Source organism: Oryzias latipes, chromosome 13 (genome assembly GCF_002234675.1).
Source record: "Oryzias latipes chromosome 13, ASM223467v1".
NCBI classification, from domain to species: domain Eukaryota; kingdom Metazoa; phylum Chordata; class Actinopteri; order Beloniformes; family Adrianichthyidae; genus Oryzias; species Oryzias latipes.
Window position 1 is genome coordinate 28,274,086 of NC_019871.2, and position 17,484 is coordinate 28,291,569.

Sequence of the window (17,484 nt, forward strand, 5' to 3'; positions counted from 1 at the left end):
TTTCTTGAAATAAGTTTATTTATTTATTTATTTTTACTTTTTTAAAAGGTCTATATCATGCTTTTTTTCAGTCTTTCAGAAGAAGAAAAAGCTCCATCCATATATATGATCATATACTACCTTTGGCACACTAAAGAACTTTTTTTTTTAATTTTGTGAACTCCTTTTCTACCCTGGAGTAAGACGGCTCGATCTCTGAGGCTCCGCCTTTCGCTCCTTGTGGGTGCCGCCCATTTCATGATGTCACCCTAGAGTCGGCCTCAGCAGTGTGTCTGCGTTTCGCCCACAAAAACAAACAACATCCAAAGATAGATGTTCATATTGTGCATGTAAAACAATAGCGTGTTGGCTGATCACTGCTAGCTCCATGGAGAAAGTGGGTGTTGGTCATACGTCACAACATGAGTTCCTGCTCATTTTCAAGGGTTGGGAGGGCCTGCCGCTCAGAATACAGATGTTTAGAGGAAACTCAGAAATACATGAGTGGATCAAAATACCACTTTGGGGTTGTTTATAGTGAGGAATTAACATTATAATACACTTAAAAGCTCAAAAATTCCATTTAGCATGATATTGGCCCTTTAAGATTCAGTGTTTGCAGCATTAGAGTTAGATTTTAGGCGCAGAGTTACATCTTTGGTTGATTTTTTAATAAAAAATAAATACTTACTTTCAGGTATTTGTTTTGGAGAATCGTAGCCAGACTGGCAAAGCAGACTTTAAAAGTCAATACAACCTTTTTAAATAAGAAAAACAGGAAAAACTAAATTTTCAAGTATTAAGCTATGATCACACCGCCCTCAGCAACGTGCGTTCAAGTGACCACTTCCAATGAAAAGTCTATGCAAACGTGTGTAGACCTGAATTTCAGTCCGGAACGCTCGTTAAAGTTCGGTGGCGGGCTCTACGCACATGTCAGCCGTTCATTGAGAGCGCGCTGACAGTTCAATCGCTTGAGCCTTTTGATGCTTAACACAGCACTGTGACCAAACAGGGACGTGTATGTGGCGTCCTTTTCAAAGCACGGAAGTACCAAAGCATGATCACAGAGGAGAAATTCATAATTGCATTTTCTGTCCGGCCGGATTACAACGACACGAAGACAAACATTTATAGGAACAGAGCTATGAAACAAAAAGCCCAGAGCAAGATTTGCTGGATTTTCACTGCTTTGACATTTCACATCAAGTTTCATCCCACTAGGTGGCAGACAAGCGCTAGTAAACAGTAAAAAAGGCAAAAGAAGAAGAATGCCCCTCCTTGCACTTCTTGCGCTTTTTTAAAACGCTGTAGAGCGATCTTAAACGAACTACACTGTGTGTACTGTGTGTGAATGCAGCTTTCCCCGTTTAAAACTCACGACTCGTATGTAGTTTTTACGACCGTTTTCGGGTTCTATGATAAAACGTGCAGCCATTGAACGCGTGTTGAAGGGTAAACCAGGTCGAAATTTGGACCAATCAGGGAGTCAGATTGGGTAGTGATGTATGGATGGCATCCGTTTTAATGCCAACTGTTTGAGAACTGATCCATTGAAGAATGTATTAAGTTTGAATTGTACCCAGCCGGAGTTATACGACACCAAGTATTTCATTTATTGGAATAGAGCTGGGGGGAAAAAGCCCGGAGCAAGATTCCTGACATTTGCACCGCTTTGACATTTCACAACAAGCCTCTTTCAACTGTAAGTGGCAGACATGAGCCAGTTCAAGAAGGCCGTTTAGCGCGTTCAAGAATGCATGTCACAACCTTGGTATGAACGTAGCATTACTCGGATCTCACAATTTAAAGCTAGTTTATGGTTTTGTCATGCCTGATTGGTTCCATCAAAATTGAACTTACTGCTAAAAACATTTTTTTAGACACGTTTTATACAATCAGAATGTCCTCCATCCTTCCAGTTTGGGGTTTTAGAAAAAACCAACCGCTGTACCAACTTTCCTTTCCTCAAATAAGAAGCAGCTCACACAAACAAATAGGTGACCTTGTCTGAAGGGAAGACTCAGACATATTGGGGGAAAGTAATGTGCTTTCATATCTGTGACTTTAAAAAACAAAACAAAAAAAAACACCTGAATGAAACCTGCTGCAGACAGACGATTGACAGGACGTGTGGGCCATTCAACCACAGCTACATAACAGCTTCCGCTCTGCATTTCTATGAGGAGCTCACTACAGACCACTGCTAGAAAATAACATTTCATTTTGAAATAGGTGTTCAAACTTGCAATGGGTGAACTTCTGGTTGCCCTGAAGTAGATGGCCACGCAGTGGCTAATGAGTGCAGAGAGGAGTGGATGAGTCCTTCCTTCATTAAGCTTTGCTGCAACCCCTTGCAGCAGTTAGGTAGGCAGATAACGTGACAACTTTCATTACATTAGCACCGTTGTGTTCTGCTGTGCTGGCTGCAGGCAGATTAGCCAGTCGATGAACAATCCTCTTAAACAAGTCTGCGTTAAGCCACACTGAGAGACGGACGGGGTGGCGCTCTCTGTCCTCTGCCTGCTTCTTCAGCTTTTCGAACGTTTTGTCTCCAGATCCATCCTCATCCTGATACTTCTTTGTCTCCTCAATAGTTCCATCTTTGGTATGTTGTCTTCTCTCCCTGTTTTCAGAACATTTTGTGCACTGGTCTGTTGGCCTGGCGGAAAAGAGTCTTGATTTCCTCCGTCACCATTTCTTGCCAGTTGTCCCTAATTGAAAAAAATAAAAAAATAAAAAATCAAGGTACTTCCATTGCGGTATTTATGACATAAATGTTAAAAAGCACCTTACTAAGAACACAAAAAACATCAGAAGCCACACAGTGAATGCTTTAATTATGAAAGTGGATAAGGAAGCCACAACAAAAACAAGCAAAGAAGAAGGCTTTCCCCAATTAAGATGAGATCAAGAGAATAAGGAGACGGATAGATCCAAACAGTCAGGAAATCAAAGCGACTAAAAAGGTGTGATATCTCAGGGAAGGTCACATGAACACCAGTTGACACAGTAACAATTCGGCGACACAACACAAGCTGGCGTGCAGGCCTATACCTCTAATGATCGGACCGACAAAGTCAGGCCTTTTTCTCAGCTTTCTTTCTCTTGTACGCTGCTACGTCTTCAGGCTTGAGCCCGTGATTGTCTTCCCTAAAGTAATATGTGAACAGTTGCAATTTGCATGAAGGTACAAGCTCATATGCTCACGGTAAAGGTGATTATTGCTCCTTTGCAGATTTTGCACCACATTCTGTATGTTTCATTGTATTTTTGTCAAATCCAGGATTGAAACTTACCCTGGTTTGATTTCTGGTGGTTTTGGCAAAGGTTTTGAAAAGTTGGTTTTACCCACCAGCCAGTAAGTTTCTTCAATACCTTTACCCTGAAAAAAATAAAAAAATAAATATAAAAATCTACAGTCTAAAGTCAATATATACCATTGCTCTGTGGATCAACAAAATGCTACATTTAAGGTACCTTCAATTCTGTCTTGCCTCGGACGTCAATTTTATAGCCATCATTAAGAGAACGGAGGATCTTCACAGTGCTCATATTTACGTGAATTCTATAAGCTGAGACAGGAAGAAATATCAAGTTTCATAGCACAGAGGAAATCTGTCCCTCTGTATGCATATTACGAATAAAACAGAGCTTTTAGATAAACCAACGGTGACTCACGCAGCCCAGTAGATTCCATACGAGAGGCAGTGTTGACGGTGTCTCCAAAAAGGCAGTACCGAGGCATGGTCAGACCTACAACCCCTGCAACACAGGGGCCTGCCAAGAATGCACAAGAAAGAACAGTTCAATTCCTCATTTGAACAATTAGTCATTTAAAAAGTGATTGTAAATTATTTTTTTTATAAAACAGTCAAGTTTTCATCTTTAAAACACAGTGGATTCCTAGACTTGTAAAAGTTTTATATTTATTGACTTTTTCTCTGAAACTAGTGGGTGATGTCATTTTAGTCGTTTACTTTTTTTTTTTTTAAAGTAGTGAACACATGTCGGAATTGCACTAAAATCCAGGGTACTGGATAGACCCTCACTATGGTCATTTTGGGGGTCAGGGAGTAGTCAATTCAAACACACCCCATATGCTAAATTAGTCAAGCTACCACAATGCTACAGGGATAAATATGAAATTTTCTTAACAACTTTTAGAAAAGCCATGATTGAGCATAATTTTTGCTTTATGTGTTTTGTTATCTTAATTCCAATGTATGATTATTAGCCTTTATTTTAGTTTATTTTTTCTTTGAAGGAAATCCCCTCTTTTTTTCCTTCCTTCCTTCCTTCCTCAGTGTAGTTGTGTGACTGCCACTTCTATGACTGACAGTTGAATTTCAGAATTCTCCTCTCTGTTGACTTTTTATTCAAAACTCTGCTTAAGTTTGGCAATCAAGAGGGAAATAAAAGATCTTACACCTGCTTTTCTTTTTCTCACCTGAGTGAATTCCTATCCGTATCCTGACCGGTACATCCGGCATGTGACGCATATGGAAGGAACCCACTGAGCTGAGGATGTTAAGTGACATGTTGGCGATCTCAGCAGCGTGCTTGTTTCCATTTCGCTTTGGCAGGCCTGATGCTACCATGTAGGCATCACCAATGGTCTCCACCTGCACCAAGTCAATATGGAAACTCAGGTGTCACAATAATATCTCTATGTTCATTTAAAATAGTGTAACAGTTGGTCACATTGGTTGCTCAGTGCAAAAAAACTATTTTTAAAAGCAATAAATCATATTGTTTGACCCACATCTTGTCTGAATCTACTTAGAAATTCCTGTTTCCACAGAAATACAAAATGTCAACATCTTCAAAAAATGCTTTTTTTCTTTCAAAAATCCTTATTGACAACATTGGAAAGTACAGTGTTCAATTTCCATTTTAGCAATTTCCCATAAAGTCAATCTCTCTCTCTCTCTCTCTCTCTCTCTCTCTCTCTCTCTCTCTCTCTCTCTCTCTCTCTATCTATCTATCTATCTATCTATCTATCTATCTATCTATCTATCTATCTATCTATCTATCTGTCTCGCTGTCTGTCTGTCTTTCAACACAATAAAAGTTCTGTTTACTGTGTACTGTCGGAAACTTGCTGACCTTGTAGACGTCATGGTTAGAGAGCACGGCGTCAAACAGTGTGTACAGGTCATTGAGAAGGTCGACCACCTCGATGGGATCGCTGAGAGAGGAGATGGTGGTGAAGCCCACGATGTCACTGAAGTAGATGGTCACCTGATCAAAGTACTCTGGTTCTACTGTGGCGCCCGTCTTCAGTGTGTCAGCTACAGAACTGAGCAGGGAGACCACAGTTGTGAGACATTTATGTGATAATCAATCACTATCCTTTTGGGTGTTTTTTGGGTGTTGATGGACTCACGGTGGAAGCATTTCAGACAAGAGCTTCTCTGTTCTTTGCTTCTCTACCTCCAGCTCCTCTGTTCGCTCTCTGATGAGATCTTCCAGATTAGAGCTGTACTGCTCCAGCATCCTCAGCATTGAGTCAATAATATTGGTCTTCTTACCCTTGTTGATTATCTTGAACTATTGGAGAAATGCTCACTTTAATAATTAAGATTTGGAGGCATGTGGCAACTTTGTGGAACTACAGGAATTATACCCTGTCAAAGATCTCCTCAAAGGTGGGTCTGCGGTCAGGCTGTTCACTCCAGCACTGCTTCATGAGCTGGATGCATTCGAGTGGAGCCTGGTCTGGGGCCACCGTAGGGCGGCACATCGGAGGAGGCTTTTTTACCTTACGGATTATCTCTGGGGAAAAAAATATGGAGAAACAGGACATCATTTAAAAAAATACAGCTTTTCAGAAAATTTTTAGGAAGCTTTAAAAAAACATGAATTGAAACAGAGATGAATTGCAATTATTTAAACCTCCTTAGATAAGATCATGAAAAGGAACAACATTCCCATTAAATGGGGGTACTCTGAAGAGATAAACAATTGATTTGGATGTTGGTCTAACTGGTTCTCCTGAACCCAAACATCTTACCGCATGTCTACACAGCTCTGTAATCAGAAGCTTGATGAAACAATGCTGAATATCTTGGTTAAATCAAGACAGGTAATGTTATATAGTGATTTCCAGACCACAGATGGGCTGTTCATTGTTTTATGACCATGTGAAGTAAATCTCTCTAGTTTCTGGTTTCGTATTTCATTACATTAAGGCTGTTACTGACAATTGGAGAAGTGGATAAACGCATTCTTTAGATTCTGTACCTACATAGCATTGTGCTGAAAAAAATTATGGTTATAGCAATTTTATTTTACATTGAATTGTAACCAAAGTGGATATTACAGAAATATTGATACAAAAATCTTCAGAGTCTTAGACATCACAACCTCATTGCACCTAGAACCTAAGGTACACAGACACTATGAAGTGGGACTATGCACTTCAAACTCCACATGACTTAAAAGATCAATACAACCCATTGCATTGTTTTTATATCTACATGTAGGCAGGTATGCAACATTATTTGGTCTACAAAGAGTGTCCAAAAGAGGTTAAGCGTTGGGTACAAGTTAAGTGCTTTACCCCTTCTCAAAGCATTGCCTGGATTGGTTTCTAAAGCACAACAAATTGGAACTCAGGGAAAAATTGGCAAGAATTTAATAGTTTCAAAGCTCAGTGTCCCTCAATCAGAATTGTTTTTGCTCTGCCACATTATAATCTTGGGACACAATGTCATGTATGGGAAGAATTAAAAATGTACAATTTACACCAGCAGTTTTCTTGATTCAGGACTGTTTCTACGGTTTCCTTTTTTTTTGTTTTGGTGATACACTCTTTTCGTTGTTCACCTTTCTGCATGTCACATCAAGGTTCGCCACAGCAAATTCGCAAATTCGTTTGGCAGAGATTTTTACGTAAGCTGGATGCCCTTCCTGATACAACCAACAAGGGGGCCCAGTGGCTATGTAGCCACTATGCTACATACAGTCAGGACCATCAATATTTGGACAGAGACACATTCTTTCTAATTTAGTTTCTGAACATTACCACAGTGAATTTTAAATAAAACAACTCAGATGCCTTTGAAGTGAGCCAGTTTAGCTCGTGCTGGTTTGCGGCGCCTTCCGTCCGTGAAACCCGGGTTCGACTCCAGGCTCCTCCCTGTTCCCTTCTCTACCTCTGCCGGTTCCAAGCCCGGTTTGAGAAGGTTGCGTCAGGAAGGGCATCTGGCGTAAAACATTGCCAAATTTACCATGCGACTCGTTCGCTGTGGCGACCCCTGATGGGAGAAGCCGAAAGAAGAAGAAGAAGAGGAGATGCCTTTGAAGTGCAGACTTTCGGCTTTTATTCCATGGGTTGAACAAAAAGATTGCACAAAAATGTGAAAAACTAAAGCATTTTTTAAACACAATCCCTTCATTTCATGGGCTCGTAAGTAATTGGACAATTGACTTCCATGCTATTGCATGGGCAGGTGGGGCAATTCCCTTGTTATTTCATTATGAGTGAAGCAGATAAAAGGCCTGGAGTTGATTAGAGGACTCGTGCTATGAACAGACAACATGCGGTCAAAGGAGCCATCATTAAGCTGAGAAAACAGAAAAAAACCATGCAAGAAATTGCTACAGTATTAGGAGTGGCAAAATCAACAGTGTGGTACATTCTGAGAAAGAAAGAAAGCACTGGTGAACTCAGCAACGCAAAAAGACCTGGACGTCCACGGAAGACAACAGTGGTGGATGATGGCAGAATCATTTCTATGGTGAAGAGGAACCCGTTCACAACAGCCAACCAAGTGAACAACACTCTCCAGGAGGAAGGTGTATCAATATCCAAGTCTACCATAAAAAAAAGACTGCATGAAAGTAGATCCAGAGATGCAAGCCACTCATAAGCCTCAAGAATAGGAAGGCTAGATTGGACTTTGCTAAAAAGCATCTAAAAAAACCAGCACAGTTCTGGAAAAACATTCTTTGGACAGATGAAACCAAAATCATCCTCTACCAGAATGATGGCAAGAGAAAAGTATGGAGAAGGCTTGGAGAAGCTCATGATCCAAAGCTCACTACATCATCAGTAAAACACTGTGGAGGCAGTGTGATGGTCTGGGCATGCATGGCTGCTACTGGCACTGGGACACTAGTGTTTATTGATGACATGACACAGGACAGAAGCAGCCCAATGAATTCTGAGGTGTTCAGAGACATCCTGTCTGCGCAGATCCAGGTGAATCCAGCCAAACTGATTGGGCGGCGTTTGGATAATGACCCAAAACTTATAGCTAAAGCAACTCAGGAGTTTATTAAAGCAAAGAATTGGATCATTCTTGAATGGCCAAGTCAGTCACCTGATCTTAACCCAATTGAGCAGCATTTCACTTGTTGAAGACTAAACTTCAGACAGAAAGGCCCACAAACAAACAGCAACTGAAAGCCGCTGCAGTAAAGGCCTGGCAGAGCATTCAGAAGGAGAAAACCCAGCATCTGGTGATGTCCATGAGTTCAAGACTTCAGGCTGTCATTGCCAACAAAGGGTTTTCAACCAAATATTAGTAATGACCATTTTGTTTTCAGTTATTTCACTTGTCCAATTACTTACGAGCCCATGAAATTAAGGAATTGTGTTTAAAAAATGCTTTAGTTTTGTCACATTTTTATGCAATCTTTTTGTTCAACCCCTGGAATAAAAGATGGAAGTCTGCACTTCAATGGCATCTGAGTTGTTTTATTTAAAATTCACTGTGGTAATGTACAGAAACAAAATTAGAAAGAATGTGTCTCTGTCCAGATATTTATGGTCCTGACTCTAGCTCGTAGCCGAGGATCTTGTCCAAGGACCAACACTGGATGAAGCTCATCACGTACCTGGGAATCAAATCCTGAATTCCCATGTGCCACTACTGCACCCATGCAACCAATTGAGCCACCCCTGTAAATGTCTTTATTTAAAAAGACCTGTTTTCTTTCTTTCTTTTTGTTTGTCTGTCTTTTGTCATGTTTGGAGAAACTTTCTTAAACTACACAATGACTGAGTCGCAGCTTGACTGTGCCCCCCCCCCCCCCCCCCCAACACACACACACACACACACACTCACTTTGACTGGACTTCCCAGAAGCCTACAAAAATGTGCTAAAATAATGAACGCGTCAAGCACCAATGATAAGATGTCTCCATTGGTGAGTTTTGATTTAGATCATATTTATGATAGAAGGGGATGATATGGAAACATTTCCTGCAAGTTACTGAACCAGACTGGGTTGGACTTTTTGGATATCATTGACGCAATGCAGAAATTTGCCGAAAACTGCATCCAGTTTTGTTCAAATTCGCTTTTCATCATATTTGTTTGTGTCTCAGGTAAAAGGGTTACGAGAGATCTGTCTTAGTTGCTTGGTGAAAATGTATTGCCAGTCATCCAAACACTCTTATTCCAGCTGTTTGACTCATTTCAGCCCATGTATTTCTGCCCCTGTCTGTGGTGAAAGCATACCTTCAGGAGGTAGACCCAGCATGCAGTATGGTGGGCCCCTCACCACCACTTCTTGAAGGATAATAGAAAAACTATACACATCTCCTTTGTAAGTCCCTTTGTGAAAATGAGTTAAATCCCGCAGGAGCTCAGGAGCTGTCCAGTACAATTCTGAGAGAAAAAGAAGAAAAAAATGCTTAAAGGAATGTTTATTTAGTCTGTCCAAAAAAACTACAACCCAAAATTGGATTGGTTAAATCTTAAACTTAAATTAATACCTTCAAATGTGAACAGTTCAACGTTTTGAAATAAGAGATAAATCGTTTTTTCTACAAAGTTAAAATCATGAAAAAAATTCAACGTTTTTGACCATAAAACCATTTTACAAGTTAAACAAGAGAGGGAAGTACCTTCAGGTGGGGGTTCTTCCACAGGAGCTTTTTGAGATTCAAGGAGTTCATTGAATCCATAATCTGTAATCTTCAGGACGAATCGTCCATCCACTACACAATTTCTAGATTTTAATCTACCATGGGGGAATTCTCTGTGGTGAAGATATTTCATGCCCTGCAAAAAGAACACCGAGTTTTATTGATTTGCTTGTCTTTTTAACCCTAGAGCACTTTCGCTGGATGATGAGAGAAACTATTTGCAGTCTCACACATCCCAGGAATGGGTGAAACAAAGACCACGATTCCAGCATCATTTTGTCATTTTTAGGAAAATATTTGTTCTCAAATTCCTACTTTTTCAGTAATTTTTCAGTTTAGGGAACTTCCTATGTTTTACTTTTTCATTTTGTCACACATCCCACAGTTGAAAATAAAAGAAAACCACTGTAATTTATCACGTGTTGTCTGTTTTGATCTATTTTTTATGACAAGTACTATATGTTGGTTATATTATATTGGGTAAAAATTACCCTGCAAAAGTGATGGTATAATGAGAAAAGACACACACAGGGCTTATTACTATTATTTTTGTTTGGTCTTACATATGTGTTTGATATTAACTAATGTGTCTTTATTGTGCAACTGAATGTGAATTTCTGTAAATCAAAAAATGTGTAATAAAGTTTATTGGGAAAATAAAAAGTGATGGTGTAACTTTTTATAGCGAAGGGTTAAAACCGAGGGTTAAAACCTCACAGACAAGGGTTGGTGTGTCCTTACCTTGATGAGATCAAGCAGAAGAGAGGATTTGAACATCCAGTCTAATTTCACGTCCTCATTCCTCAGCAGGTCCTGCAAACTGCCCCTGGAGCAGTGCTCTGTCACCACCGCAAACATGGAGCAGTCCAAGAAGAAGCCCAGGAATGGGTTTACGTTCTCATTCCTCAAGTCTTTCATCTACGAGACAAAAGAAAATTCCACATTTGAGCTTTTATTACACCCTGACTGCAATGATTACAGGCTAAATGGTCATACTTTGATAAATTCCACAGAACAGGTGCTCTACCTTTGTAAAGATCTTTGTGGTGCTTTGCTTCACCTCCTTGAATTGACCTTCTTCAAACTTCTTCAGCCAAACCCAGTCACCCTAAAGTGTCCGTTGTGCAAAAAAATGGACATAATGAAAGTAAAAATGGATTTAACTTCACATAAAACTGCATTTTCTTCTAAACTCATTTTGTCCCTTGGCTGCTGGAGCCTATTCCTCCTGCTTGTGAGCAAAGGCAGGGGACATCCTGGACAGGTCGCCAGTCTGTCGCAGGGCCACAATCCATGCACTCTCACATTCACACCTAGGGACAATTTAGAGTAACTAATCAACCTATGAAGTGTGTTTTTGGACGGTGGGAGGAAGCCAGATTCCCCGGTAAAAACCCACGCATGCAAGGGGAAGAACACGCACACTCCACAAAGAAAGGTCCCCCATTGGTGTTCTGTTCCAGGTCCCCCAGCTGGGACTTGAACCAGGCCCCTTCTTGCTATGAGGCAAGAGTGCTAACCACTGCTCCACCGTGCAGCCCCAATTACATTTCATTGAGCAATTCAAAAGGTCAAAGGTTGAACTATTATGGTTTCCTTTAAAAAGAAAAAAGACAATCATTTAACCTTTGACCTTTTGAATTGCTCGTTTTGATTTGATTTCAATTCCCTATGCATTTGTAAACAACAGCAATGTGTGATCATTGATAATGTGACTACTTATTGCAATATTTTAATTTATTGAATTAGTGGAGGAGAGGATCATTTAACCTCTTAAGACCTGAGCTCTTGTTAATCTGCCTTTTTAGTTTCTTATCAGTCAAACAGAATTACCCACTGCGGTAATATGACCCCAAATGTGATGTCCACGCATGTGGTTAAAGACCACATTCACACTTCGCTTGCAAATTATAATTGAAAACTGCTCTCTCTTAGTCTAACTGTGTTTCTACGGGAAGACCAGTGCTGGGACTTAAAGCAGCACACACCTCATACACAGCAACGCTGGAGTTCTCGTGAGTCGCGGTCTGCATGCTGTTCATGGAGTGGGAGGGGTCTGCAGACTTGTCATCCAGGGCGCTCTTGGATTCACTCAGGTCATCCAGTGTGATTTTCTGCATCACAGTAAACAACATCGCTTACTAAGAATGAATGAGATGAGTGAAAAAGGGGACAAATAGGGATAAAGTGATGATGTTTCTTGCCTTTTTGCTCAACTGGGGGTTGATGAAAGTCAAATCCTCTAAGGTCAAAAGGATCCTGTTGGGACCCTTGACTAGCTGGATTTGCTGAAGTCTCCTCCTGTAAAGGAAACACGCAAGAAGGAAGCAAATCACTTCATCTGAAAAGAATTTAGAAACTGCCAGTAATCATTCAAGAATATTTTACTTTATAAGAGTCAACATTTGGGTGAAATTCTATTTAAAAAATTGAATAACAAGTAAATATTGAAACGATTAATTTCAATAGTAGCTAAATGAATGCAAAAATCAACATTAAATGAATTAAATGAAACCAGAATAATTTTCAGTATAGTTTAAAATATTAAGATGACAAAAATGAAAATATTTTTTGGAAAAAAACGTTTTTTTTTACGGGGGCCTTACCTGATATAAAGACCAATGAAAAACCCTCCTACAGTCATACTGAGGATGACAGCCAGCACAATTATGATGTAAGTCACCTCCACTCCTACGGAGAACAAATCACTTGAACATATCTGTCCTTTGGTTGACAAATGTTACACAGAGGAAACCCAGTAGAACACTGGCCAACCCACATGGCCACGCTCGTACCTCCGGTGCAGACGGCGTTCTCCTCAAACCAGCAGCTAGAATCTGCCACAGGAGGAGATCCTCCTGGAAAATGAATGGACCTCCCCGTAAAACGAAGCACTCCAGACCTGAGGTCCACCACGTAGGCTTGATAGAGCTCAGCCCCTTTGCTGTCCGAATCCAGGACGACATAGCTGGTCTTCACCTGACCCCTGCTGTCCACCTCAAACCTCTGGTTGAAGCCATCGAAGTTTGTGTTCTTCGTATAGTAGGCCACGTTGGAGCCTGACAGAGTCATGCCAGCTTTCCTTGCGTTGTGGATGGACCTGGCCATCAGGTATATGCTGTTGTAGATGGTTCCAAAGAGCGGGTTCACCTGATGGTTACAGTGAACTGTTTCAATAAAGGTGCATTTTGTGCTCAGAATTAGTACAATATGTATGCATTTTGGAACAAATGCATTAAAAAGAGTTTGCTCCATTTTTTATTACCAATTTCCCATCTTACACAGAGGATACCACTATTTCACACCCTCCAAAATAAAACCTCAGACTCACATTGGAACAAAGATTTATTCATAGAAAAAAGAAAAACAGATTTTTGTAGATATCTAAATGTTTAACAGTGGAATTAAATAATCAAGAGACTGTGGTGTCAGTCATAGGTGAGCCTGTCTCAGCACATACCTGCTCCGGCTGCACTGGCAGCGTAATCTCGCCGCTCTTTCTTGCTGCTTCGAAGGCTTCGTTAAAGGATAAAGGCTCAGAAGCCATGGTGATGGTTAGTACGGCATCATAGGCCTCCTTCAGGCTGCTGTTGTTTTTCAGGGCAAAGTGGGAGACGTTGGTGTAGGGCACGCTGTAGTGGAGCGTGTCGTAGGGCACAAAGACGTACTTCCCCGAAGTCAACCCCAGCTGCTTTGCCTTGAGAAGAAACACGGCCTGCTGCTCTCCTCCAACCAAAACGGAGTGCATGCACATGATGATGACTGATGAAGACAACAGCAGAGCTCTCAGTGTACTTATAAAAACGATGGAGAAAATACACCATGTCAGGTGAAAGTTTTGGTCTTTTATCTGATTTGTTGTTAAGGGGATGGGTTTCCCTTTTTTGACCTTGTTTCCTCCGTATCTGTAAACAGCACAATCCTAAACCCTCTAATCAAGAAACCTAAGCAGTAGAGAAGTCTGTGAAACATTCAACTGTAACAAGATGATGGGATCAAAACACCTCTGCAACGTGTTCATCAAGTTTTTGCATTCAAGATACAGACTCTTTAGACATGTTTAACTTATAGATTAACAATTTTCCCACTAGACTCACCCCTCACTCCTCCCGTGCTTTGGATTTTCTTCAGCGTGCTTTCCAGCTCTGTGTCGTTCATCCCCATGGCTGCAACAAAACCCACAGGAAGCCCCTTCATCCTCAGCGCAGAAGCCACTCTCCCAGCTGTTTCGATCCAGATCTCCTCGTTGGAGGAGATTACCACAGAGGTGGCCCATCGGTAGTGTTTGAACACAGTAAACAGCACGTCGGCAGGGAACGGCGCGGCCCTCGCAAACGTTGGGTAGGCCGTGAGACGGTCCAGCTCGTAGGAAATACAGCTGAAGGAAAACAGCGCCTTGTCCCAACTCTTTGCCAGAAGAGAAGCCGCGATGCAGTATCCAGGGTTGGTGGGGCCCACAAGGGCATTCGCCGATTTGTCAGAGTAAATAAAAGTCGTGAGTGCCTTGGAGGTTTCGCAAGGTTCCTGGAGGATGATGAAGTCCATGGTCAGACCTAGATCCAGATTTGGGTCTCTGTTGATCCTGCTTATGGCGAGCCTGGCTGCAACTGTAGGAAGGGCCCTGTAGTAAACAGGGTCGCAGTTCCAAGGCCCCAAGACCCCCACCTTGAATATTAAGCAGTGGACGCAACAAGGGAACGTCAACACTCCCAAGAGAAGCCATAACATAATATTATAGAAGGGCAGTGACTGCAAGGTCCTTCTATTTCTCTCTATGGACACACATGGATGGTTGGACTCCCAACCATTTGGAGAAATATGTTGCATTGTCCTTCCAGGGTGTCCAAGGTAGTGAATATTTATATTCACTATAAATGACTTTTCAATCACACCAATGATGCCTGTCAAACAAAAACAAACAAAAAAAAAAGCCTCTAAGGAATATTATTTTCCTTTTGGTTCCATCCACAGTGACAGCAGGCAGAGAGCGAAGACTTACCATTTCTCTGATGCCCCCCGCACAGATCCAAGGTGCTGTAAGGCAATCTTACAGCTGCCAGCCTCCGGTGTGTTTGTTGATCTTTGCAAGAATTTCAACTAACCATCTCCAAGCCTTACCTATTCCTCCCGACGTCGCTCAGGCAAACACAAAGCGCCTTCATCGTTTTTGGTGCGGCAGGCAGAGCTCTGGCACTGCGTCTGTTTGGTTTGGAGACAGCTTCAGCACCCCAGAGAGCTACTTAAGTCCTGCCATCCGTGTCTCCGAAGGCTCCTTTGCGTTTCTACGAACAGGTATATTTGCAGATGGCATGTTTTGAAATGAAACAAAAAATCCAAAATTTCTTGTTTCTTAGGTACAGGAGAGAACCACAGAAGTCTGCATGTCTAGATCTTTTAGAGCAAATTTATGATGACCTATGGACCTGAAAAATCATTCCTACGAATAAAAACAAAAACATGTAACATATGTATTATCCGACGTCAGTGTCAGCTTCAGGCCCATTCAATCCAATCCCTCCAAAGTGACCCGGGGTCCAAACGTAGGTGTTACTCACTAATCCATCTTCAGTGAGACACAGTATAAGAGGATTGGGAGCATAGGCCTTAGTCTCATTTAAAAGCCCTGGTTATGTGTAGCCTTGGACTTACAAATATTTCAGAAAATTTTTATTTAACATTTTTTACATTTGAAATGACGCTTTATTTGTGATTTATTCCAAAACAAATCTTAAGATCCCACATCTAGATTCTTTCTCTTGAGGTTTTGTCCCCAAACTGGACCTTCAAGTAATTCTTTGTTTTCTTCTGTTAAATGAGCAGAATTGGGTCTTTTTTCTTTTCTCCATGGAGACATACCAAAGCCATTGCACACCAAGACTTGTGTGTCATGGTTTAATTGGCCTAATATCCCCACAGAATAAATAAATGTGAAGCCTGGTGGAGGGGGAATAATTACAGAAAGCAAAGGGCTTTCCCTGTGGGTCTCATGAGCTCGACAGCACCTTGCTCACGTCAGTCTTTTCAGACCTGGTTCAAAAGGTGAAACAGCCTGCCTGGCAGTCTAGAACGTCAACACAAAACGTTAGGCTCAAATGAGTGACTCTGAAAAAATATTGACAAATAAAAGTGTGTCAAAAATGAACAAGTTTCAAGGATTAATCGTTCACAAACTCTCCCATGTAGCCATTAAAAAAAAAACACAGCAGAAATATTTCATCAAAATACCAGGATTCCACCTTTGTTGACCTACATCCCCTGTAAGCTGAAGAGCCTCTTAAACATAACACCTTGACAACGCTGTCCTGTATCCAGGAATAGGGGAGAGAAATGATGACACAGCATATTGTGTGCAGACTAAGCGGAGAGCACAACCCAGCACAATGCTGCGCTGGAGACCGCCCCACTGTTCTACTGCCGTGCATTCATAAAAAATGGAAAGCTTCAAGGTAAATGCAGAAAAAGGCACTCCACTGGTTTAAAGCACACCACTAACCACAGCCAAAATAAATCAAATGATTGAAAAAGTCAGCAGATAAAACACAGCGATGAGTGGATAAAAGTTACACGGGACGCCCAGGAAGACGGTTAAAAGAAATTGTTCAATTTTTAATGTGGATGGTTATCCTTGAATCCAGCTTATGCCACACGTTTGAAGGTTAATTAGGTTGTTATGGGTTTTATCCTTTCAGCAAAAAAAATGAATTACAAAAAAAGTACAGAAACATAACCAGGAGCATTGGGGGAAAAAATCAAACAAAAACTAGTAAATATTATTACTTATTTATTCATTTACCCCCTTCCCAACAAAAAAACGTTGCACACCTGTACCATGACTGTACTACACATTTAGTAACCTTAAAGTTGTAGTGCATGTTTTTTTAAGCTCAGTAAAGGATTTTTTGAAATATACTGTGTCCACGTCCTCCTTACGGCTCTGCTGCCATCTAGCGGGCAAGTCAAGTAGGTAACTGAATGAATATTAGGAATAAAACAATGAGCCTGTCAGTTAAATTATGAAATTATTTTCAATTTGCCTTCCACAAAATTCACAAAAAAAGAAATGAATCTGTTGTTTTTATTAAATTACTCCCTGAAGCTGGTTAATGGGTTATAATCTAGTTTGATTTCTTTCTTTCACAATCACACTTGTGTTCCAGAGGATTGAAAACACGACTGCAATCTGTAAACACAAAGTGGTCATTTCAGTTCAAATTGTTGTCAAGTTGTATTGTGTTCTGCTTTTCTGCCACAACTTACTTTTTTGCACTTTCAGCACAAAGCTGACATTTTTAACCACAAAGGTTCTTGGTGAGGTTTGCTTCTGGTAAACTTTAGCCTTTTACTGGGTCACATGTGGTTGTTTTGATGTTTCACTAGCTGACGCGAAAAAAAATAAAAACAATTAGAAAGTTCCACAATTTTATCATAAGCAACAGCATATTGAAAGGAAGAGCTCTTTTTTTTGGGGTCTATTTTCTGTAACAGGAAAGGTCTGGTTTCTCACTGTCAGTTTCATCAAAAAGGAAACTGTGGGCCAAGTAAGACAACCAGGCTTGTTGCTTAACATTGTTTCTGCATCTCTGTCAAGCCTTCAGAGGTGAAAATGGAGCACACGAAAATTT

General features: G+C 40.9%; 1 protein-coding gene across 2 annotated transcripts; it reads right to left on the minus strand.

Moving 5' to 3' along the window:
* Window positions 1-1,573: 1,573 nt before the first annotated feature.
* olgc-r1 (guanylate cyclase OlGC-R1) lies at window positions 1,574-15,767 on the minus strand. Of its 2 annotated transcripts, XM_023961207.1 has the most exons (19): window positions 14,862-15,421; window positions 13,960-14,763; window positions 13,323-13,624; window positions 12,658-13,012; window positions 12,469-12,553; window positions 12,067-12,163; window positions 11,851-11,976; window positions 10,890-10,970; window positions 10,604-10,780; window positions 9,842-9,998; window positions 9,453-9,602; window positions 5,609-5,757; window positions 5,369-5,532; window positions 5,089-5,281; window positions 4,430-4,604; window positions 3,661-3,759; window positions 3,460-3,554; window positions 3,279-3,364; window positions 1,867-2,693 (listed from the first exon to the last, which is right to left on the minus strand). In XM_023961207.1, the coding sequence occupies exons 2-19, from the start codon at window positions 14,687-14,689 to the stop codon at window positions 2,612-2,614; spliced, it is 3,303 nt and encodes a 1,100-aa protein (XP_023816975.1). In that variant the 5' UTR covers window positions 14,690-14,763; window positions 14,862-15,421; the 3' UTR covers window positions 1,867-2,611.
* Window positions 15,768-17,484: the final 1,717 nt, after the last annotated feature.